Source organism: Aedes albopictus, chromosome 2, assembly GCF_035046485.1.
Source record: "Aedes albopictus strain Foshan chromosome 2, AalbF5, whole genome shotgun sequence".
NCBI lineage: Eukaryota > Metazoa > Arthropoda > Insecta > Diptera > Culicidae > Aedes > Aedes albopictus.
Genome location: NC_085137.1, coordinates 76131610 through 76148734, shown reverse-complemented (window position 1 = coordinate 76148734; position 17125 = coordinate 76131610). Strand labels below are relative to the sequence as shown.

The 17125-nt window shown below is 38.9% G+C and overlaps 1 protein-coding gene across 8 annotated transcripts in view; it reads left to right on the top strand.

Annotated features, from left to right (window-relative positions):
• The window catches only part of LOC109430157 (lipase member H-A), a 77279-nt gene that overhangs the window by 36634 nt on the left and 23520 nt on the right, over nucleotides 1–17125 (top strand). For 6 of the 8 annotated variants that reach the window (XM_019706194.3, XM_019706195.3, XM_019706191.3 and 3 more), the window contains exon 2: nucleotides 15520–15740. The exons of 1 other annotated variant lie outside the window; for it this stretch is intronic. In XM_019706194.3, coding sequence (XP_019561739.3) covers nucleotides 15719–15740 — 22 coding nt within the window. In that variant the 5' untranslated portion in view covers nucleotides 15520–15718. The remainder of the gene's footprint in view (nucleotides 1–15519; nucleotides 15741–17125) is intronic. One more of the 8 variants, XM_029862388.2, reaches the window with a different exon arrangement.

The following is a 17125-nucleotide window of genomic DNA, read 5'->3' as shown; positions in this document are numbered from 1 at the left end:
AATCTGGACCACTGTGCGTCCTGTGCACATACTCCAAGATCTGTTACCACGCCTCCTTCGGTACTTGCAACGTCGCCATTGAGGTGCTCATCGTAATGCTGCCGCCACCTCTCGACCACCTCACGCTCGCTCGTGAGAATATTCCCGTGATTATCTCGGCACATGTCGGCTTGTGGGACAAAGCCCCTGCGCGAGCGGTTCAGCTTCTCGTAGAACTTTCGTGTGTCCTTAGCGCGGTACAGCTCTTCCATCGCTTCGCGATCTCGTTCTTCCTGCTGGCGCTTCTTCATCCGGAAGACTGAGTTCAGCCTGTTCCGCGCCTGTTTGTAACGTGCCTCATTCGCTCTTGTACGGTATTGCAGCATTCTCGCCCATGCTGCGTTCTTCTCGTTTTTCAACTGTTCACATTCGCTGTCGTACCAGTCGTTTCTGTGATTCGGAGTCGCGAAGCCTAGTGCTGTAGCCGAGGTACTACCTATGGCGGATCGGATGTCCCTCCAGCCATCTTCAAGTGTAGCTGCGCCAAGCTGCTCTTCCGTTGGTAGGGCCACTGCTAACTGCTGCGCGTAGTCTTGAGCCACTTCTACGTTACGAAGTTGCTCGATGTTGAGCCGCGGCGTTCGACTTTGACGCGTGGTGATAACTGTCGAAAGTTTTGAGCGCATGCATACAGCGACTAAGTAGTGATCCGAATCTATATTCGCACTGCGGTATGTGCCGACATTGATTATATCCGAGAAGAATTTACCGTCGGTTAGAACGTGGTCGATTTGGTTTTCTGTTTGATGGTCGGGTGATCTCCAGGTGGCTTTGTGGATATCTTTGCGGGAGAAGAAGGTGCTTCGGACTACCATCCCACGGGAGGCTGCAAAGTTTACGCATCGCTGGCCGTTATCATTCGATACGGCGTGCAGGCTGTTTCGCCCGATTACCGGTCTGTACATTTCCTCCCTTCCTACCTGCGCGTTCATGTCGCCGACAACGATTTTCACGTCACGCGGCGAGCAACCATCGTATGTTTGCTCTAACTGCGCGTAGAACGCTTTTTTCTCGTCATAGGGTCTCCTTTCGTGTGGGCAGTGGACGTTGATGATGCTGTAGTTGAAGAAACGGCCCTTAACTCTCAACATGCACATCCTTGCGTTGATCGGCTGCCACCCGATCACACGTTGTCGCATCTTGCCCAGCACTATAAATCCTGTTCCCAGTTCATTGGTGGTGCCACAGCTTTGGTAGAAGGTAGCCGCTCGATGCCCGCTTTTCCACACTTTCTGTCCAGTCCAACAAAGTTCCTGCAACGCCACGATGTCGAAGTTGCGGGGATGTAGTTCGTCTTAGATTATCCTGTCACATCCTGCGTAACCTAGTGACTTGCAATTCCATGTTCCAAGTTTCCAATCGTAGTCCTTATTTCGTCGCGTGGGTCTTTGCCGATTGTATCGAGTCGTGTTTTCTCCTATGTTATTCGCAATGGGGATTTTTACGGGTGGCTTATTGGGCCTACGCCAACACTCCTGTCTCGCCGGAGGGCCATCGTGCCAGTTCTATTTAACGTCCCAACCAACACGGGGACGGCCACGCTGATGGGGCTACCACCTTGGATCTAGCTGGGCGTGGTGCAGCGTTTCTTACTCAGCCGCTGGATGCCAGGACTGACGCTGTTTGAGCCGCACCTCCTTGGTGAACAGACGCCCGGATCGTACCTCCTCAATCTAGCTGAAGTCAGAAGGACAACAGTGCCCAGGCTGTACTACCAGCTAAGCACACAACTCTTACCTGGCGGTCTTTATCATCGCTTGACCCGTGGAAGCATGAGGTAGGAACTTGTGAGGACCAGAGCTATATTGGACGATCTCCTTATCGACTCACCGTTTTGCAGCCCACTTGTTTAGTATATGTTTATCAATTTATAAAACAGTATTCTAGCATTTTTTTTTTATTTAGAGAAAACACTAGTAGGTATACTACAGCTTACATACATGAATCATGAATAAGTTCTTCTAGATTTCATCTTGTAATTGCTCCCCAAACAACGCGACTTGTTTCAAAGCCAGTAACAGCAACCTTAGTGCAATTGCTTCTTCTTCTTTTTCTTCTTTGAAACCCAAAAAGCGCAGATTCTGAATCGTTATACAACTTGAATGAGAGCGAGAGGGAATGATAAAAAAAATGGAATAAAAATTCACACGACTCGCACCATGAACTACTCACCTAACATACTACACCTAACGCTTTGTGAGAGAATTATAACGGACTTGGTGGTCTAGTGGCTACCGCTTCTGATTCGTATGCAGAAGGTCATGGGTTCAATCCCTGGCCTGTCCCTTTCATCCTACTTTGTATATTTCTATCAACTTTCTCTCTCTCTCTTCTCTACATATACAACTCATCTATATTCATATGTTCATAGCCATCGCTAGAACCAGAAACGAATTGAAAAAAAAGAGTCGTTTCCCTCTCTTCCAACCACTCACAGCACAGTGTCTATAACGCCTACAAGTTATGCAACCAAAGCGTGCTGTGCCGCTTGACCTTATTCACCTTATTCACCATACATTCTATCACCATACGAACACTAAAAATCAGGCCCCTGACACGGCCTATATCAATGCATTGGAATCATGGTAGACAGGATGTCCTGGGCGCTAATAAATAGCGCCCACTGTCAAATGCGAAAACATAAACAATTTTTTGTTTAACTTTTATTTTGGTTTGTTGATCAGTTTTTGGAATCATTTTTTCCACCTGTTATGATCACAAAACAATTCAAACTCGTTTTAATATTAATGTACGGTAAGAGGAGCATGCGATTAGTTGAATAAAGCAACCCAACAAACACGCATTGTAAATGTGATTTCGTGTGTGGCTCACAACATCAAACAAAAGCTGCGTTTGTTGATTACACGCTCATTTCAATTTGCACGAATATGAGTATAAGGCAGTTAGATGTTGGCTACGATATATTTCATTGATGCCAGGGGCCTGCTAAAAATAACCCCCTATCCATGGATCGCATCACCGACCCAACGGTGACTCGCAGATCTACCATCCATTCCGTCTAACAAATACCCCAGTCCGTGCTGGTTGTGGGGATGCAGAGGTGCTCTTGGTCTTTAGTAGAAACAACCAGCACACTCTAACATTCCTTTCCCTTCCCAACTGACTATAAGGACGTGGCCGGCGCTGTTATTGATCCAAAATGTATGAGTTGCTTAAATTGCACTTTGAGAATAAGTGGAGTATCCCAGCCCTTATTCATTTGGATCTCAGTGCAATTGTTACCAGCTCAGATCAATGACGGAGGAGCAACCATTGACATGTATAGTCAGATTTGATCGTTTTGATCGAATTGCTGCTTAACACACCATAAAAGCTCCTAAAGTTACTTCCCAAGTAACAGAACTAGCTGAATAACTGTTTCTTAAGCTAAAGTTTGCTTAAGCGTGGTTTGTTCCACTCTTGTACAGAAACAATGGTTGTTGGGTTGTTACTTCATTGCACTTTCTTTGTCACGAGTTAGAGAACTGTCAAAATGAAAAGACGTGCAATTTTTTCGCAACACATTTGGAACATAATCTGAACAAAGTTAGATATAGCACAGCAATGCGCCTCCCCTAATCGATGTCAAACACGAGGTATTTGGTGGTTTCTAAGAAACAAAGCCGAAACTTCACGAAATTCGGAGTTTAAATGCAACTCAATTGACAAGTTGCGGATGTTGCGTGTGCTTTCAGTGCAACTCATTTAGACCAAAGCATAGAAAGCCACATTTTGGATGATGTTGCAGGTGCTGCTTGGGTCCAACAATCCTGTAGGGATTCGTCGCAGGATTTATCATGGAATTCTTCCCAGGATTCCCCCTAGAATTCCTTTAAGCATTCTCCAGGAATTCTACCCGAGATTCCTTCAGGGATTTTCTCCGTTATTCATTTAGTAATTTCTGCCATGCTTTCTTTAAAAATGTCTTCTGGGTATCGATCAAGAACTTCTCGTAGAATACATTCATGGTTTCTTCCCAGAATTTCATCACTGATTGCTCCCGGGATTCTTTCAGGTTTTTTTTTTTCTAGTGTTTTTTTCCGGGATTTCCGATTTTTCCTGGGATTTATTCCTGGGTTCAGAGATTTCAGGATTCCTGGATTTTTTCAGCTATTCTTCCAGGAATCTATCGAGGTAGTCTGCTATCTCTACCGGGAACGGGATTGAGTTACCTCACTACAACTCGACACAAATCTATACCAAAGATACTGTGTGATAGATATATCCTCTGCATTCCCGGGATGTGTTCAGGGTTATTTTCCGGCATTACAGCAGGGATTCTTCCGTGATGCCCTCAAGGATTTCACCTGGGAATCCTTTAGGATTCTTTAAAGGATTTTTCAAGATTATCTATCAACGATTCCTTTTGGGATATCTATTCTGTTTTTTTCCCTGAAATTCCCCTGGGAATATCGCCCGGGCTTCATTATGGAATTCCTTCAGGAGTTTCGTCCAGGATTCCTTCATTGAACCTCCCGGGATATCTCTATTATTTTTCCTCGGGATTCCTTAAAAGATTCCATCCAAGATTCATTTAAGGATTCTTTCTAGGATGCTCCCGGGATTTGTTTAGAAATTTCTTCCGCGATTCCATCTGATATTCTTTCATTGATTTTTGCCGGCATTTCATTAAGGATTCTTCCCGGTACTCCTTCCAGCATGCTTTTTTGTCACAAGATTTATTTAGGATTCCTTTTGGGATCCCTCCTAGTTTTTTTAAGGATATCTTCAAAGTTTTCTGCTGTGATTCCTTCAGGAGTTTATCCTACAATTAATTTTGAATTTTCATCTATGTTTTTGTCAAAGATTTGTCCAGGGATGCCATCATTGATTTCTCCTGAAATTGTTTTGTGCTTTTCTTCCTTTCGAGAATCCTTTCGGTATCAATGTCGGGGTTTTTTTAGGGATTTTTTCTGTTATTGATATGGGAATACTACCAGTATTTTATCTAGGATTTCTCCAATATTTTTTTTCTGGAATTTCGTCAGTAATTCCTCCCGGGATTCCTTCATCGATTCCTTTCCGATTTCCTATAGAGATGTCTAGCAGGATTACTTCAGAGAATTCTTTCGGCATTTCTTCCGGGATACTTTCGAAGTTATTTTCCGGAATTCTATCAGGATTTGTTTTTGGAAATTATCCTGCAATTCCTTCTGGATTTTTTCACGGATTATTCCCGAGATGGCATCAGGAACCCCTTTTGGGATTTCTCCCGAGGTGCCTAATTTTGGGATTTTATCATTGATTCCTTGAATCATTTCTCTCGGGATTTCTGCTGGCTAAATTAAGGATTTTTTCGAGGATATCTCCTGGATTCTTTCAAGTATTCCTTCAGAGATGTCCTCCATGGATTTCTTCATTGATTCCTTCCGGCTTTTCCTTTAGAAATTTCTCCCAGAATTCCACCAGGGGTTTCTCCCAAGAATCTATAAGGGCATGCTTCCGATTTTTTTATGATTTCTCCAGAAATAATTTTGGGATTCCTTCCTAGATTTCTGCAGGGATTATTTGTTCTAACTTGGATGTCTGTTCTCTGTGTATGCGCTACCGTTTCCTCTCACACACAACACGAGCGGTAAGACGAAGATCAATAAACTTAAACAAGGGTCAAATCAATGTCGTCTGACACGATGACATTTGTCTAATTCTAGCTTTTCGCATGGATTTCAGCCAATTACGATTATGAATGTTAATATGTATTAGTTTATGCTTGCTTGTTGAATTGAATTCGACACACATATGGCTAACATTGCTCATTGTGGAAGAAGACAGGAATAACAAAAGCCGAACCGTCTCCCGAAGGCGCAATCGTGGTCATGTGCATTTGTTTGACATTTTTGTTTCGTAGGGTATCGGGATGCTTCGTTGGCATAGTCCTCTCGTTCGGCCTATCTCAAAATAAACCAAAAACTCAAACAAACACGCATAACTGGATATCGGAAAAGCTATGCGCCAAACAACAGTAACATTTCGTTTCAATTTTAGCCCTTTGGAGCATTAAAATTGAATGAAAATGTCACTTTGTTTAGCTTTTGTAGACGCCATGATTCTTCGGCTTAAAGGGTAGTCTATACACATGATAATAAATGGCATGATTCTGGAACATTTCGAATTGACTTTTCAATAACTGAACATTTAATGCGACGGTCAAATACGCTATTTTGAACTTGTGTATTTGTTTTCAACGAATAATAACTATTTTACAAATTGAATGTGGGCCGAAATATTGAGGACATTTTTTTACTATGTACCCAAATCTTGGCCCATCAGTAAAGTGACGTCAAAAACACCGATAAGAAGACGTCAACAACATTTCTTGCGTAAGAACCAGAAAGAACGCATAGGAAAAAAGATTTTATGGGCGGTGACTGTCAAAATATAATACAATAATAGGGTTGCGTTGTTTTCGTTATTAAATTAAAGAAGAACTTTAGTTTAAATGATTTATTTAGATTTTTTTGAAAATTTGGCTCCGAAAATGTAATTTAAAAGTAAGATTGGTGAACAAACAGAGATAATACTTCAGCAGAAATATTGAAAAAATGAGATATTAGTGGTTCTAGTGCATGAAAAGCAATAGGCCAACGTTGTATCCACTAATAGGCCAATTTTTGTACCATAGACCAACGTTGCATACCATCGCATCGAATCTTTTTAACTTAATTAAGTAAATTCTTGAATATTTACGTTAGTTTACTACCAATTGGTGAAACATGCATTGCCTTGAGTGTGTAATAGGGTCAACAATTTATTTCTAGTGCTATTGATTCATGAGTTATGGTCTAAATTGTCAAGGCGGCTTGCAAATTAGGCCAAGGAATGGTACATATACCCTACGATAATTTGATTGCTTGTGTTGTGAATGTCGGAGACAAAGGCAGCCGAATATAGACGAATGTTTTTACGAAATATTTTGTGTCGCAGGTTAAAAAACATTTGAACTAGACAAATAATTGTCCTCTATTTGAACCTTTTTGATATGCAAAACGACTGAAAATCATTATTCCGAAAAAAGGATGTAAACCTAGCTTCTTGTAAAACTAAATTTGTCATTTAAAAGCACCCTTTTCACCCACTGTCGCAATTCAGTTAAAATTAAGATTACATGCCCTGCCGTCTCCAGGGTCTCCAGTTAGCCTAGTGGTTAAGGCTATGGATCGCCACTCCGGAGACGGCGGGCTCGATTCCCGTTCTGGTCGGGAAAATTTTCGCGACTCCCTGGACATAGTGTATCATTGTACTTGCCTCACAATATCCAAATTCATGCAAAGGCACGCAAAGAAAGCCCATCAATTAATAACTGTGGAAATGTTCAAAGAACACTAAGTTGAAGCGAGGCAGGCCAAGTTCCAGTGAGAACGTCTAGCCATAAAGAAGAAGAAGAACCCTACCGTCTCATAGCATTGGTTCATAGCACAAAGAACAGTTTGCGTCGAGCAAAATTTACCATGCGGAAGGCAGTGTGAATCATGCTCATGACTTATGCGATGATACTAATCAATTCATATGAGCATGATAGTTTACAACAAATTCTAATCTAACCCACCCACATATGAAATCAAAGTCAAGTTTATTGGGCCGTCGCTTCCTACATCGGTCTAGAAACGCATGGCTGAGTTTCACGTCAAAAGAAAACGTTCTATACCAACTCAGTAAAGCTGAAAGTAGCTACATCAATGTCAAGAACATTAAATTCAAATATGTTTTCTTGAACTTAATTTTATACTTCATGGTCATGGGTGGACTAGAGGAAGCTACCCATTGTTTCATTCTGCTGAAGCCGCCAAACAACATACGACTGATAAACGATGAATGTTTTTGTTTTTCACTTTCAACTGAAAAAAAATCGTGCAGCATGCTACCGTAGCTCTAGCCAACTGATTTTCTAAACACTAAGCCGCTTGCTGCACCTTCGGAAATTTTTCACCCATCAGCTGTGGCTATGCTGTGGTCAGCTGTGGTGGGCAGTATCCACGACGCCGCGCCGCGGCAGCGGTATACCGGTTCCGATGTTTTACGACCAAAACTGAGTGGACCAAACAGCTTTTCCGATAACGTTTCAATTCGATGCAGGCAGGCAGGCAAACAGCATTCTTGGGCTGCGCGCGACTGTCGGTGGTGGCTGGCTACATGAGTTGCATTCTAACATCAGGCAGTTTTAGGCTGTACAAGGTCGTTCTTTGGTCTCAGAGCACTCAGGCTGCCGTCTGCATCGGTGTAACTAGGGTTTTTTTTTCTTTCTAAGGGTGTGTCCAGTGACTGGCTTTTTTGATGAAAGCATAATGGCGAAACGTCTACGTCATGGGATCCCCACTGGTACAAAGCTTGCTCTTCATCTTAGTGTTCTATGAGCCTTTTCGCGGTTATTAACTGAGAGCTTCCTCTGATAATGATCATTTTGCATGTGGGGTCTGCCCCAGCACGTCACAATTTTGAGCTATATGTATGAGTATTTTTAGGGAATATCTCCAGGGAAGTTTAGAATGAGTTAAAGAAGGAAAGTAATGCAATAAAATTACGAAATCCACATTTGGATTTATTTTTATGGAATTTTTAAATGGGAGCAATTTTCACGTTTCACTTGTTGTACCGTCTATTCTCCTGTTTTGATGGGATTGCAAATAATTAATTCACAAATTCGGAAAAGAAATACAGGTATATCTCGATTTAGTGGACCCTCGGTTATATAGTCCCTTGATTTCATGTACATTTTACCTCGATTTTATGCACATTTTTTAATGGTAAAAATTTTAATATCCAATCAGTTTAAATGATGACTCATAACGCAAGGGTTCCCATTTTTCATTTCAACACTTTTAAGTCAAATATACTAGAAGAGGTTTTTAAAACCATCACAAAACTAAAATAAAAAGCATGAGGTTTTATGACGGTTCTCAAAACCTCTACAAGATTAATTCGCCATCAAAATATTACTTGGGAGGTCATTGTAATACTTTGGAAGATTACTGACAAGATGCGTGATAAATTATTTCCAACGATGTCATGGTAAAATCAGATCTAGTTAGTCAAGGTTCTCCGATTTTAGCGCCCTTACACTGGTACATTCCCACCATGGATAAATTACTGGAGGAATCCCTGAAGGAACCGCTAAAACAATTACTGAAAGAACTGCTGGAACCACTTCTGAAAGAATCCACGGAACAACTTGTGAAGAAATCCCTTCTGAAGATTTTGAAGTAAATCCAGCCATATTGAAGAAGTCTCTAAAGATATTTCTGAAGGTATTGCTGAAAAAATTACAGGAGGAATACCTGAAGAAACACTTGAAAAACCTTGGCGAAATACCTAACAAAACCTCATGAGATATTTTTGGAAATAAATCCTTGAGAAATCCCCTAATAAAATTCTAAACATTTTTTTAAATGAATTTCTGGAGTAATCAATAGAGAAATTCTTAGAGATACGCTTGGAGGAAATAATGGAAGAATTTTTGAGAAAATACATAGAAGAATACCCGGCGGAATTTCTAATAAAATGTCTGCAGGAATCTCTGCAAAATATCTTTCGGCTTTTCCGTAAGAATCCTTACAAAAATCGCTGAAAGACCCTGAAAAAAAATCTGAAGGAATCCTTGAAGGATTTTTATAGACTTTCTTAAGAAATCCTTGGAGCAATTTCTGGAAGAGAAATGTCTTGAGGGGGTATTTAAAGGAATGTGAAAGAATCATGTAAATTTTTCTTAATAATCACTGGTGGAATTTCTAAAGCAATACTTAAAGAAATTTTTTCCTCAAACTTTTGAGGAAAATTTTGAAGAAGTTCTGAGTTTCTGATTCTTAATGTATCCGTGAAACCGTTGATGAATTTTTGGAACAATTTATGCAGGATGGTTTGAAAGGAATTCTTGCAGTATTTTCCGAAGGAATACATGCAACATTTTTGGAAGCTATCCGTGCAAGACTTCCTTTAGGAGTTCTTGAAGAATTTTATGGAGGACATTCTAAAGTCTAAAGGACTCCCAAAAAGATTTTGTGAAAGAGTTTCTGACTGAATTTGTTTAGCATTTTATGGATGATTTCCTGGATGAGTCCCTAAAGAATTTCTTTAATAATGCGTGAGAGATTTTTTTCAGGAATTCATGAAAGATTTGTAATCCTAGGATGTGTTAAGAAATTTTTACTCCGATAACTGTCATAGCGAACAGTAATCAAGCCAGCAATGTTTTCAAGCGGGTTTCTGCATTTAAAATTGCATTATTCATAATTTCGCCTACATACTTTTTTTTTAATTTTCACTATTGTGTATTTTAACTTATGCTAATTCTACACTTCTCGCCTACATACATTGAAAACATTGTTTATTTCACTGTTGAAAATGATTTGACATCCATGTGCACAACATGTGCTCGATGAACAAATTGAGATTTGAATTATGAAAAGAAATCCACGTACTCCGGTGAGACTCGAACTCACGACTCCCAATTCGCTAGACGGGCGCTTCTATTCCTTCAAGCTACGGAGTCACTCGACTATCTCCGTCGTCAGTAGGTCTAGAACTGAACTCGATTCTGTTGGCCGACCTCCGATATCTGGTCAAATTACACGATCACAAAAGAAACACACGGAATACTTCTACGGATCACAGAACATTCATTCGTTGTTTCTACAGACACAGTTGACTTATAACTAAAAGGCATTGCATAAAAAACAACAACACAAGCCCCGATCTTGTTTGGTTCGTCAGCGGCAGTGCTGCCAGTATTCCTTCAAACTACTTATGAGCAGAGCACAGACAAACAGACGTAACACGTTGAACAATTTTCGTGAAAATCCATCGCCCAGCTCACACTACCATCACCTGGTGAAAATGTTTCACGATTCACTCAGTTGTGCATTATCGTCAACAGAAGGCGTTAGTGTGAAACGTCAAACGCGAAGAAAAACGATGCGCGCGCCTCTGGTTGTGAGGGCCAAAACTATGAAGATTCAAAGTTATCGTTAAAAGCGTGGTCGATGGAAATTTGGCAAGTGTTACGTCTGTTTGTCTGTGATGAGGAGCGAACATTGACTATTCAACAGATTCCACAGTCGCACATGGTTATCTTCTTTTCACAATCCAAACCTCCTTTGGATGGGATTAGATGAACATCTAACACATACACTGTTGTGCACATGTGTGTACAACATGTGATAAAATACAACAGTGTGATAAGAGCTTCAGTTCTAGGCCTACTGGCGACGGAGATAGTCGAGTGACTCCGTAGCTTGAAGGAGTAGAAGCGCCCGTCTAGCGAATTGAGAGTCGTGAGTTCGAGTCTTACCGGAGTACGAGGATTTCTTTTCATAATTCAAATCTCAATTTGTTCATCGAGCACATGTTCTGTTGTGCACGTGGATGTCAAAGCATTTTCAGCAGTGTAATTTCCCACATGGCTTGGTCAGCCTAAGCAAAATCAAGAAATTGACAATGTTTATTTAATATTTTCATACCTTTTTGTTTTACAAATGAATTTCATTTAAAAAAAATCGAGTCCTACTTACAGCTTTCATATCTCAACAACCATTATTCCGATAAGGTTTATTTTTTGCCAGAATACTTTTCTCTTATGCCGATTTAGTATAGCACACACTTTTATGAAATCGAAAATGTTCTACTTATGTTTAAGAGTGATTTAATTTAGTTTTTATTTTTTGGCAATCAAAAAATGTTCGTCTTTTTTCACATTGCCACATTTTCATAAGATATTTATTAAATGTAAATATAATATACTAAACAACAAACCAAAATCGATTAAATTTGAACTACGTGTTTTCTTTTTATTACCTTGCAAATTTGTCGTTTTATAAAATGAACAGTCTGCAGGAACCATTGCAGATTTAACAATTTTTTTTGTTAAAATGTTTGTGAAAAAAAATTAAAGTGACATCGGAGAAATTTCTAAAGAAAACCCAAGAATATTTTTGACAGACATTGTGAAACTTCTGGAAGTTAATGTGGGAAATCCTTAGAAGAATTTCCAAAGTGAACTTTTGAAGTGTTTTCTGAAAAACTCTGGAATATTTTCTGAAGACATCGCTGAAAGTTTTATTAAAGGAATAGGGTAGGTAATCAAAATTTGAACGAAATTGCGGCTTTCTGAAGCAGTGCAAATTTTATGTGATTTTTCCTCCCACATGAAAATAATTTACTACGACAAAATCGTATGTACATGAAAGCCATGTTAAATGGTAAAAAGTTTGTATTTGCACCGAATTTCATTGAATTATTTGATATTTCATCAACAATGATTTTAATCTTAATTTGAACCACCGTAATCATAATTTGAACCAATTTTAATCTTAATTTGAACTACTGGCGGCAGCAGCTCGAGCAACTCACAAAACAGCCAATTCCATGCTAAACAATGAAAAATCACATGAATCTACTAATTCTCATACCTATTTGTCATTAGGCAGTGGAATCTCAACTCAGAATGTTCGAAATTCTTTAGGAATTTGGAAACTAAATTTGGATGTTTTCATCCCCCAAGAGTAAACAAAACAACCACTAGCGCAATCTACAGGCCAACACTAGAAGCTCACCCCCGTTTACTAGTTCAAATTTAGATTACAAATGGTTCAACTTAAGATAACATTCTCCAAGTAAGGATCACTTAAATTTGATAATTTTATGACAAATAATGCGGAATATTATTCGGTTGGTCGATTCTACGATAAATAAGCTTTCATTTGACGTGTTCACATATTGCGTGTGATACAATGCATGAGCTGTACGAGTGCACCGAAAATGTGCTTTCTCTTGGGGGGAAATGGGTGAAATCACAGTGATTTTTCTATTGCCTGTTTTCCATGACAAAATAGTTATTTATGCAACAAGTTGCAAAATGATGATTTTTTCAGTACGAGTCATACATTTATCCAACGAGGCTTGCCGAGTTGGATAAATATGACGAGTGCTGAAAAAATCGAGTTTTGCAACGAGTTGCATACAACATTTTTTGCAATTATAAAAAATCCATTGAGTTGGATCATTTCTAGCACCATGTTGCAAGAGATACCACGTGTGAGCATCCATGCCGCGCTGGAGCACGTTTTTCGATCAGGTAGGCTGTGCTACAGTTGGGTGTCAGAAGTTTTCGGGCAGCCGTTGGAAATCAGTGCGACAAACCTTCGTGAAAGAATTTGGATTTTCCGGTAGTAGGTCAACGATAACAATTTCTTCCGCTGCTCAATGAACGTGGAAGTACCATCAGTAGAATCTGGTCCCGGCGTAATGTTAACTTAGAAATCCCAAGAATTTCACGGAAGCTTGACAAAAGTGTATACGAACAAAAGTGCCGAAAAGTGGTACTTTTCGGCACTTTTAAGGGTGCCGAAAAGTAGAACTTTTCGGCACACTTGTTTTAGTATCGAAAAATCTACCATTTTAGTGTTATTCTCACGTGTGAAAAGTTAGCTTTTTTGCAACTTAATTGCAAAAACGCCTTTTTTCAATGCTTTCAAAGTCCATGTTATCAGGTTTTATTACGGAAAGCTGTTTAACATCTTTTTCGGGACAATACTTGCCTGAAAAGTACGTCGTTTTAATGAATTTTGAAATGGTTCAAATTAAGATTACAATTTTACTAGTTCAAAGTTTGGTTTCTTACCCTATCTGTAGCAATTTCTGAAAAAAAATCTAAAGATTTTTTTTAAAGAATCTCCGAACGAATTTTGGAAAGAATCCCTGGAGGAATTTCTTCCAATTTCTTGGATAAAAATAAAGTAATTTAAGAAGTAAATCGTGCTAGTTGCTTTAGAAGAATATTTTTGTGGAATTTGTAAATAGGAGGAATTTCTACAAAAATTTCTGAAGAAAGTTGCCGAATGACGAACGTTTTATTTTTTGTAAGAATCCGTGGTTTTTGGATTTTTTTTCGAAATATTTTCTAGAAGAATGTCTGAAGAAAGTTTTGGAAGTTTTTCTAACGCAATCTCCAATATATTCCCCAAACGAATGTCTAGATAAATATCCAGAGAACTTTTTGATTTTTTATACATTTATGCATATAATTTTATATGTATGTCCATTGCTTAAAATGCTGGCTTTTGAATTAACCATACATATGTTTGAAGACAAAAGACTTCGATCGTAACAAGCTAGCGAGATAGTGGTTTATTCGTTATTTAGTGAGAATGACTAATATATGCTTAAAACTTTGAACCTTTTATCGAAAACTGAGTTTTCATGCAGTTTTTATATGTTTTGGTACGTTTAAATAAAAATATGGCATACAATTTAAATAATATAAAAAATTCTGCTTCGATTGTATGTAAAACTCGAATTACAAAGTGAAGAAATACTTCTGCCATTACACCTGGGAGTTTCACCAGACATAGTTCCAAGGGAGAGCGATTAGAGGGACTAGAGGAAATTTCAGCAATTCCGCAATTTATCTGAAAATTTATTTGAAATGGAAATTGCCGGAATAACTCAATTGGGTTTTTAAATTTAGAAAAAATCAATGATTTTATATTTTTAAACCAAAGAGCATCTTTTTCTGAGCCACTCTGATTTTTTTCAGATTTTTATAACTTTATTTTGATACCTAAAATCAATTTCAAAAAGATTTTTTGAAATCACCTTTTGACAGTTAGGCAACTGTTTGACAGCTCCGCCCAGTATAAAATCCGACGAGAAGTGATTCATAAAATCGCTCCCATACAAACTTCAAATTGAATTTTAAATAGGTTCCCGGGCATCAAAATTCATGAAAATTTGGATTTCGTCTCAGTTTGGCGTGCAGATTCAGAATATGGAATTATCTCAACACCGCTAAAGAAACCAATTACCGCATATGCATTGAAAAGATTACACAGGCAGAATAATAATTTCCTGTATGTGGATTTCAAAGCTTTTAGTTTAAAATTTCTGTCTTTGAATTCTAGGGGGTACCTATAACATCCCTGGCACTAGCTATACCAATGGTCCTCAGCTGGCGGTTTACATTTCATCGAAACCAAAAAGACTTCTATGGGCCACTACTGCTAAAGGCGCAGTAGCATCAGATGTATCAATTTTTACCACTTTGGCCTAGATGGAATTGACTGCTCGAACCGGTCATCGTAGCATTAGACATTACTAATTACCACCGACCTCCACCGACGACTTCGACGTCGACGACGACGACAACCAAGACGGACGGACGACGGACGTTAGCGAATGATTTGATATTGCAACACTTCGCGAATCCATTCCGGTTCATCGAAGGTGGCAAAGGTTTAAAGTTGGGGGCTGGCCATTGCAAACCGCGTATAGGTTCGAGAAACGATGCGAAAATAAATCCAATCGGCTTGGCGGGCATCAGATCGCGCGCGCGCCTCAATAACACCGTTCTGGTAGTGTGGGGAAGGGTAGCACACGGTCAGGCAGTGGTGGTGCCACGCGAGCGAGAGCACTGAACGAATGCAATAGTGCATCAGTGCACCGGAGCCCGTTTGTGCGGGGTAGTTCTAGTTCAAACGTCGGTCTATTCGGTAGCTTGTTGCGGTCGGGTGCTGCTGGTTGACCGTTCTCAACTGGTGTAGTGTTGTCCGGTGCAGTGTGCAGTGTGCTGGAAGCTCAGAAGTTGTTGTTAGATATCTGGATACCTGGAGGCGGTAATGATAGTGATCAGTGTTGTACTGTGATTCATGATTAAATTGAGCGACAGAAGAAGCAGCTGCAGTTGTCAACAAGGATGAAGAAGATGAAGAATCCACGTAAGATATTGCTTTTTAAGATTGTGATCGAGCTGGTATACAGTGGTAATTAGAAGTATGATCACAAAATTTATGACTAAGGAAATTGCTCTTGCGTGCTTTGCGGATAATTGAAATCGTGGAGGAAAATTCAAAGTGCATATTATTTGAATCACAGGTGTGCAGTATGGAAAATTCCCGCTAATTTAACAGTGATCTTACACCCCCGGATGATGCAGACATGTAAATAAGAACATTTATAAGGAAATTGTATGAGGATTTAATATACGAAGAATATGTTAGATGCTCTACTCAATAGATGCTGGAATTTTATGGTAGGATACTAGTGATGAGGCCTCATATAGCCAATGCGCATGGGTGGTAAGCGCACGGGTATTTAGCATGACCATGCTGAGGGTGACGGGTACGATTCCTGACCAGTCCAGTATCTTTTCGTTAAGAAATTTTCCTTGACTTCTGACGTGTTTAGGCATAGTGGTAAACAGTAGAAGATGACTAGAGGTGAAGAAAATTATGATCAACAAATTGTGTACAACTAGTGACAAAACCTTTCTAAAAATAAACAATAAGATTGCGTGGTAAGGATAAAATACGATTCACATCAGATTCTTTGAAAGGACGTGTAATATCCAAAATCAGTTCAACCTTTTGAAATGTTAGTGCTGAATAATCAAACGGTCCATTAGTAACTTTTAATATAATATGCCATAAGATAAAAAAGAGTTTCAGAAACTGTTCCAAGAAATGAATAAAACGATCTAAATTTGAATCTTGATCAGCGATCTTTGAAAATAGAAAATTATCCAATAAATATAAAATTTCTATCCATGCAAATATAAAAAAAACGAATAATAATAATAACGAAAATATAGGACATGATTAATAAAAACGAACTTAGTGTTCTGGATCATTGCCTATCTTTACAGATCACTTTCCTATATTTCATGGATAATGTTTTATATTTTATTGATCATATAGTACTTTTTTTGAGGATCATTTCCAATCTTTAATGAAAAATTTCTTATATCACAGTATAGACCAGGGAAAAAAGCGAAAGTGTTTTTCATCTTCAAACTTCATATTTATCCATTGAACGTTAACCAATGTTATAACGTTCATGATATCTAACATGTTGTGAAAAGTGGTTAAAAGTTTGTTTTTTCTTTTAAATTTTAGTCACTAACCTTTAAAAGGCAGCGCCTGAAGCTGGATTTTCGAACCACTGAAAAGTACAGGTCGCTAAATTGCGGATCTGATAAAATTATTTATTTAATTTTCTCTATAAAATTAAATGTATGTACTGATATCATCTAGTATGTTTACACATAGCTCTGGATCATACTGATCCAGGCCTGGCTTTTCATTGAATTATATTTAAACATTTT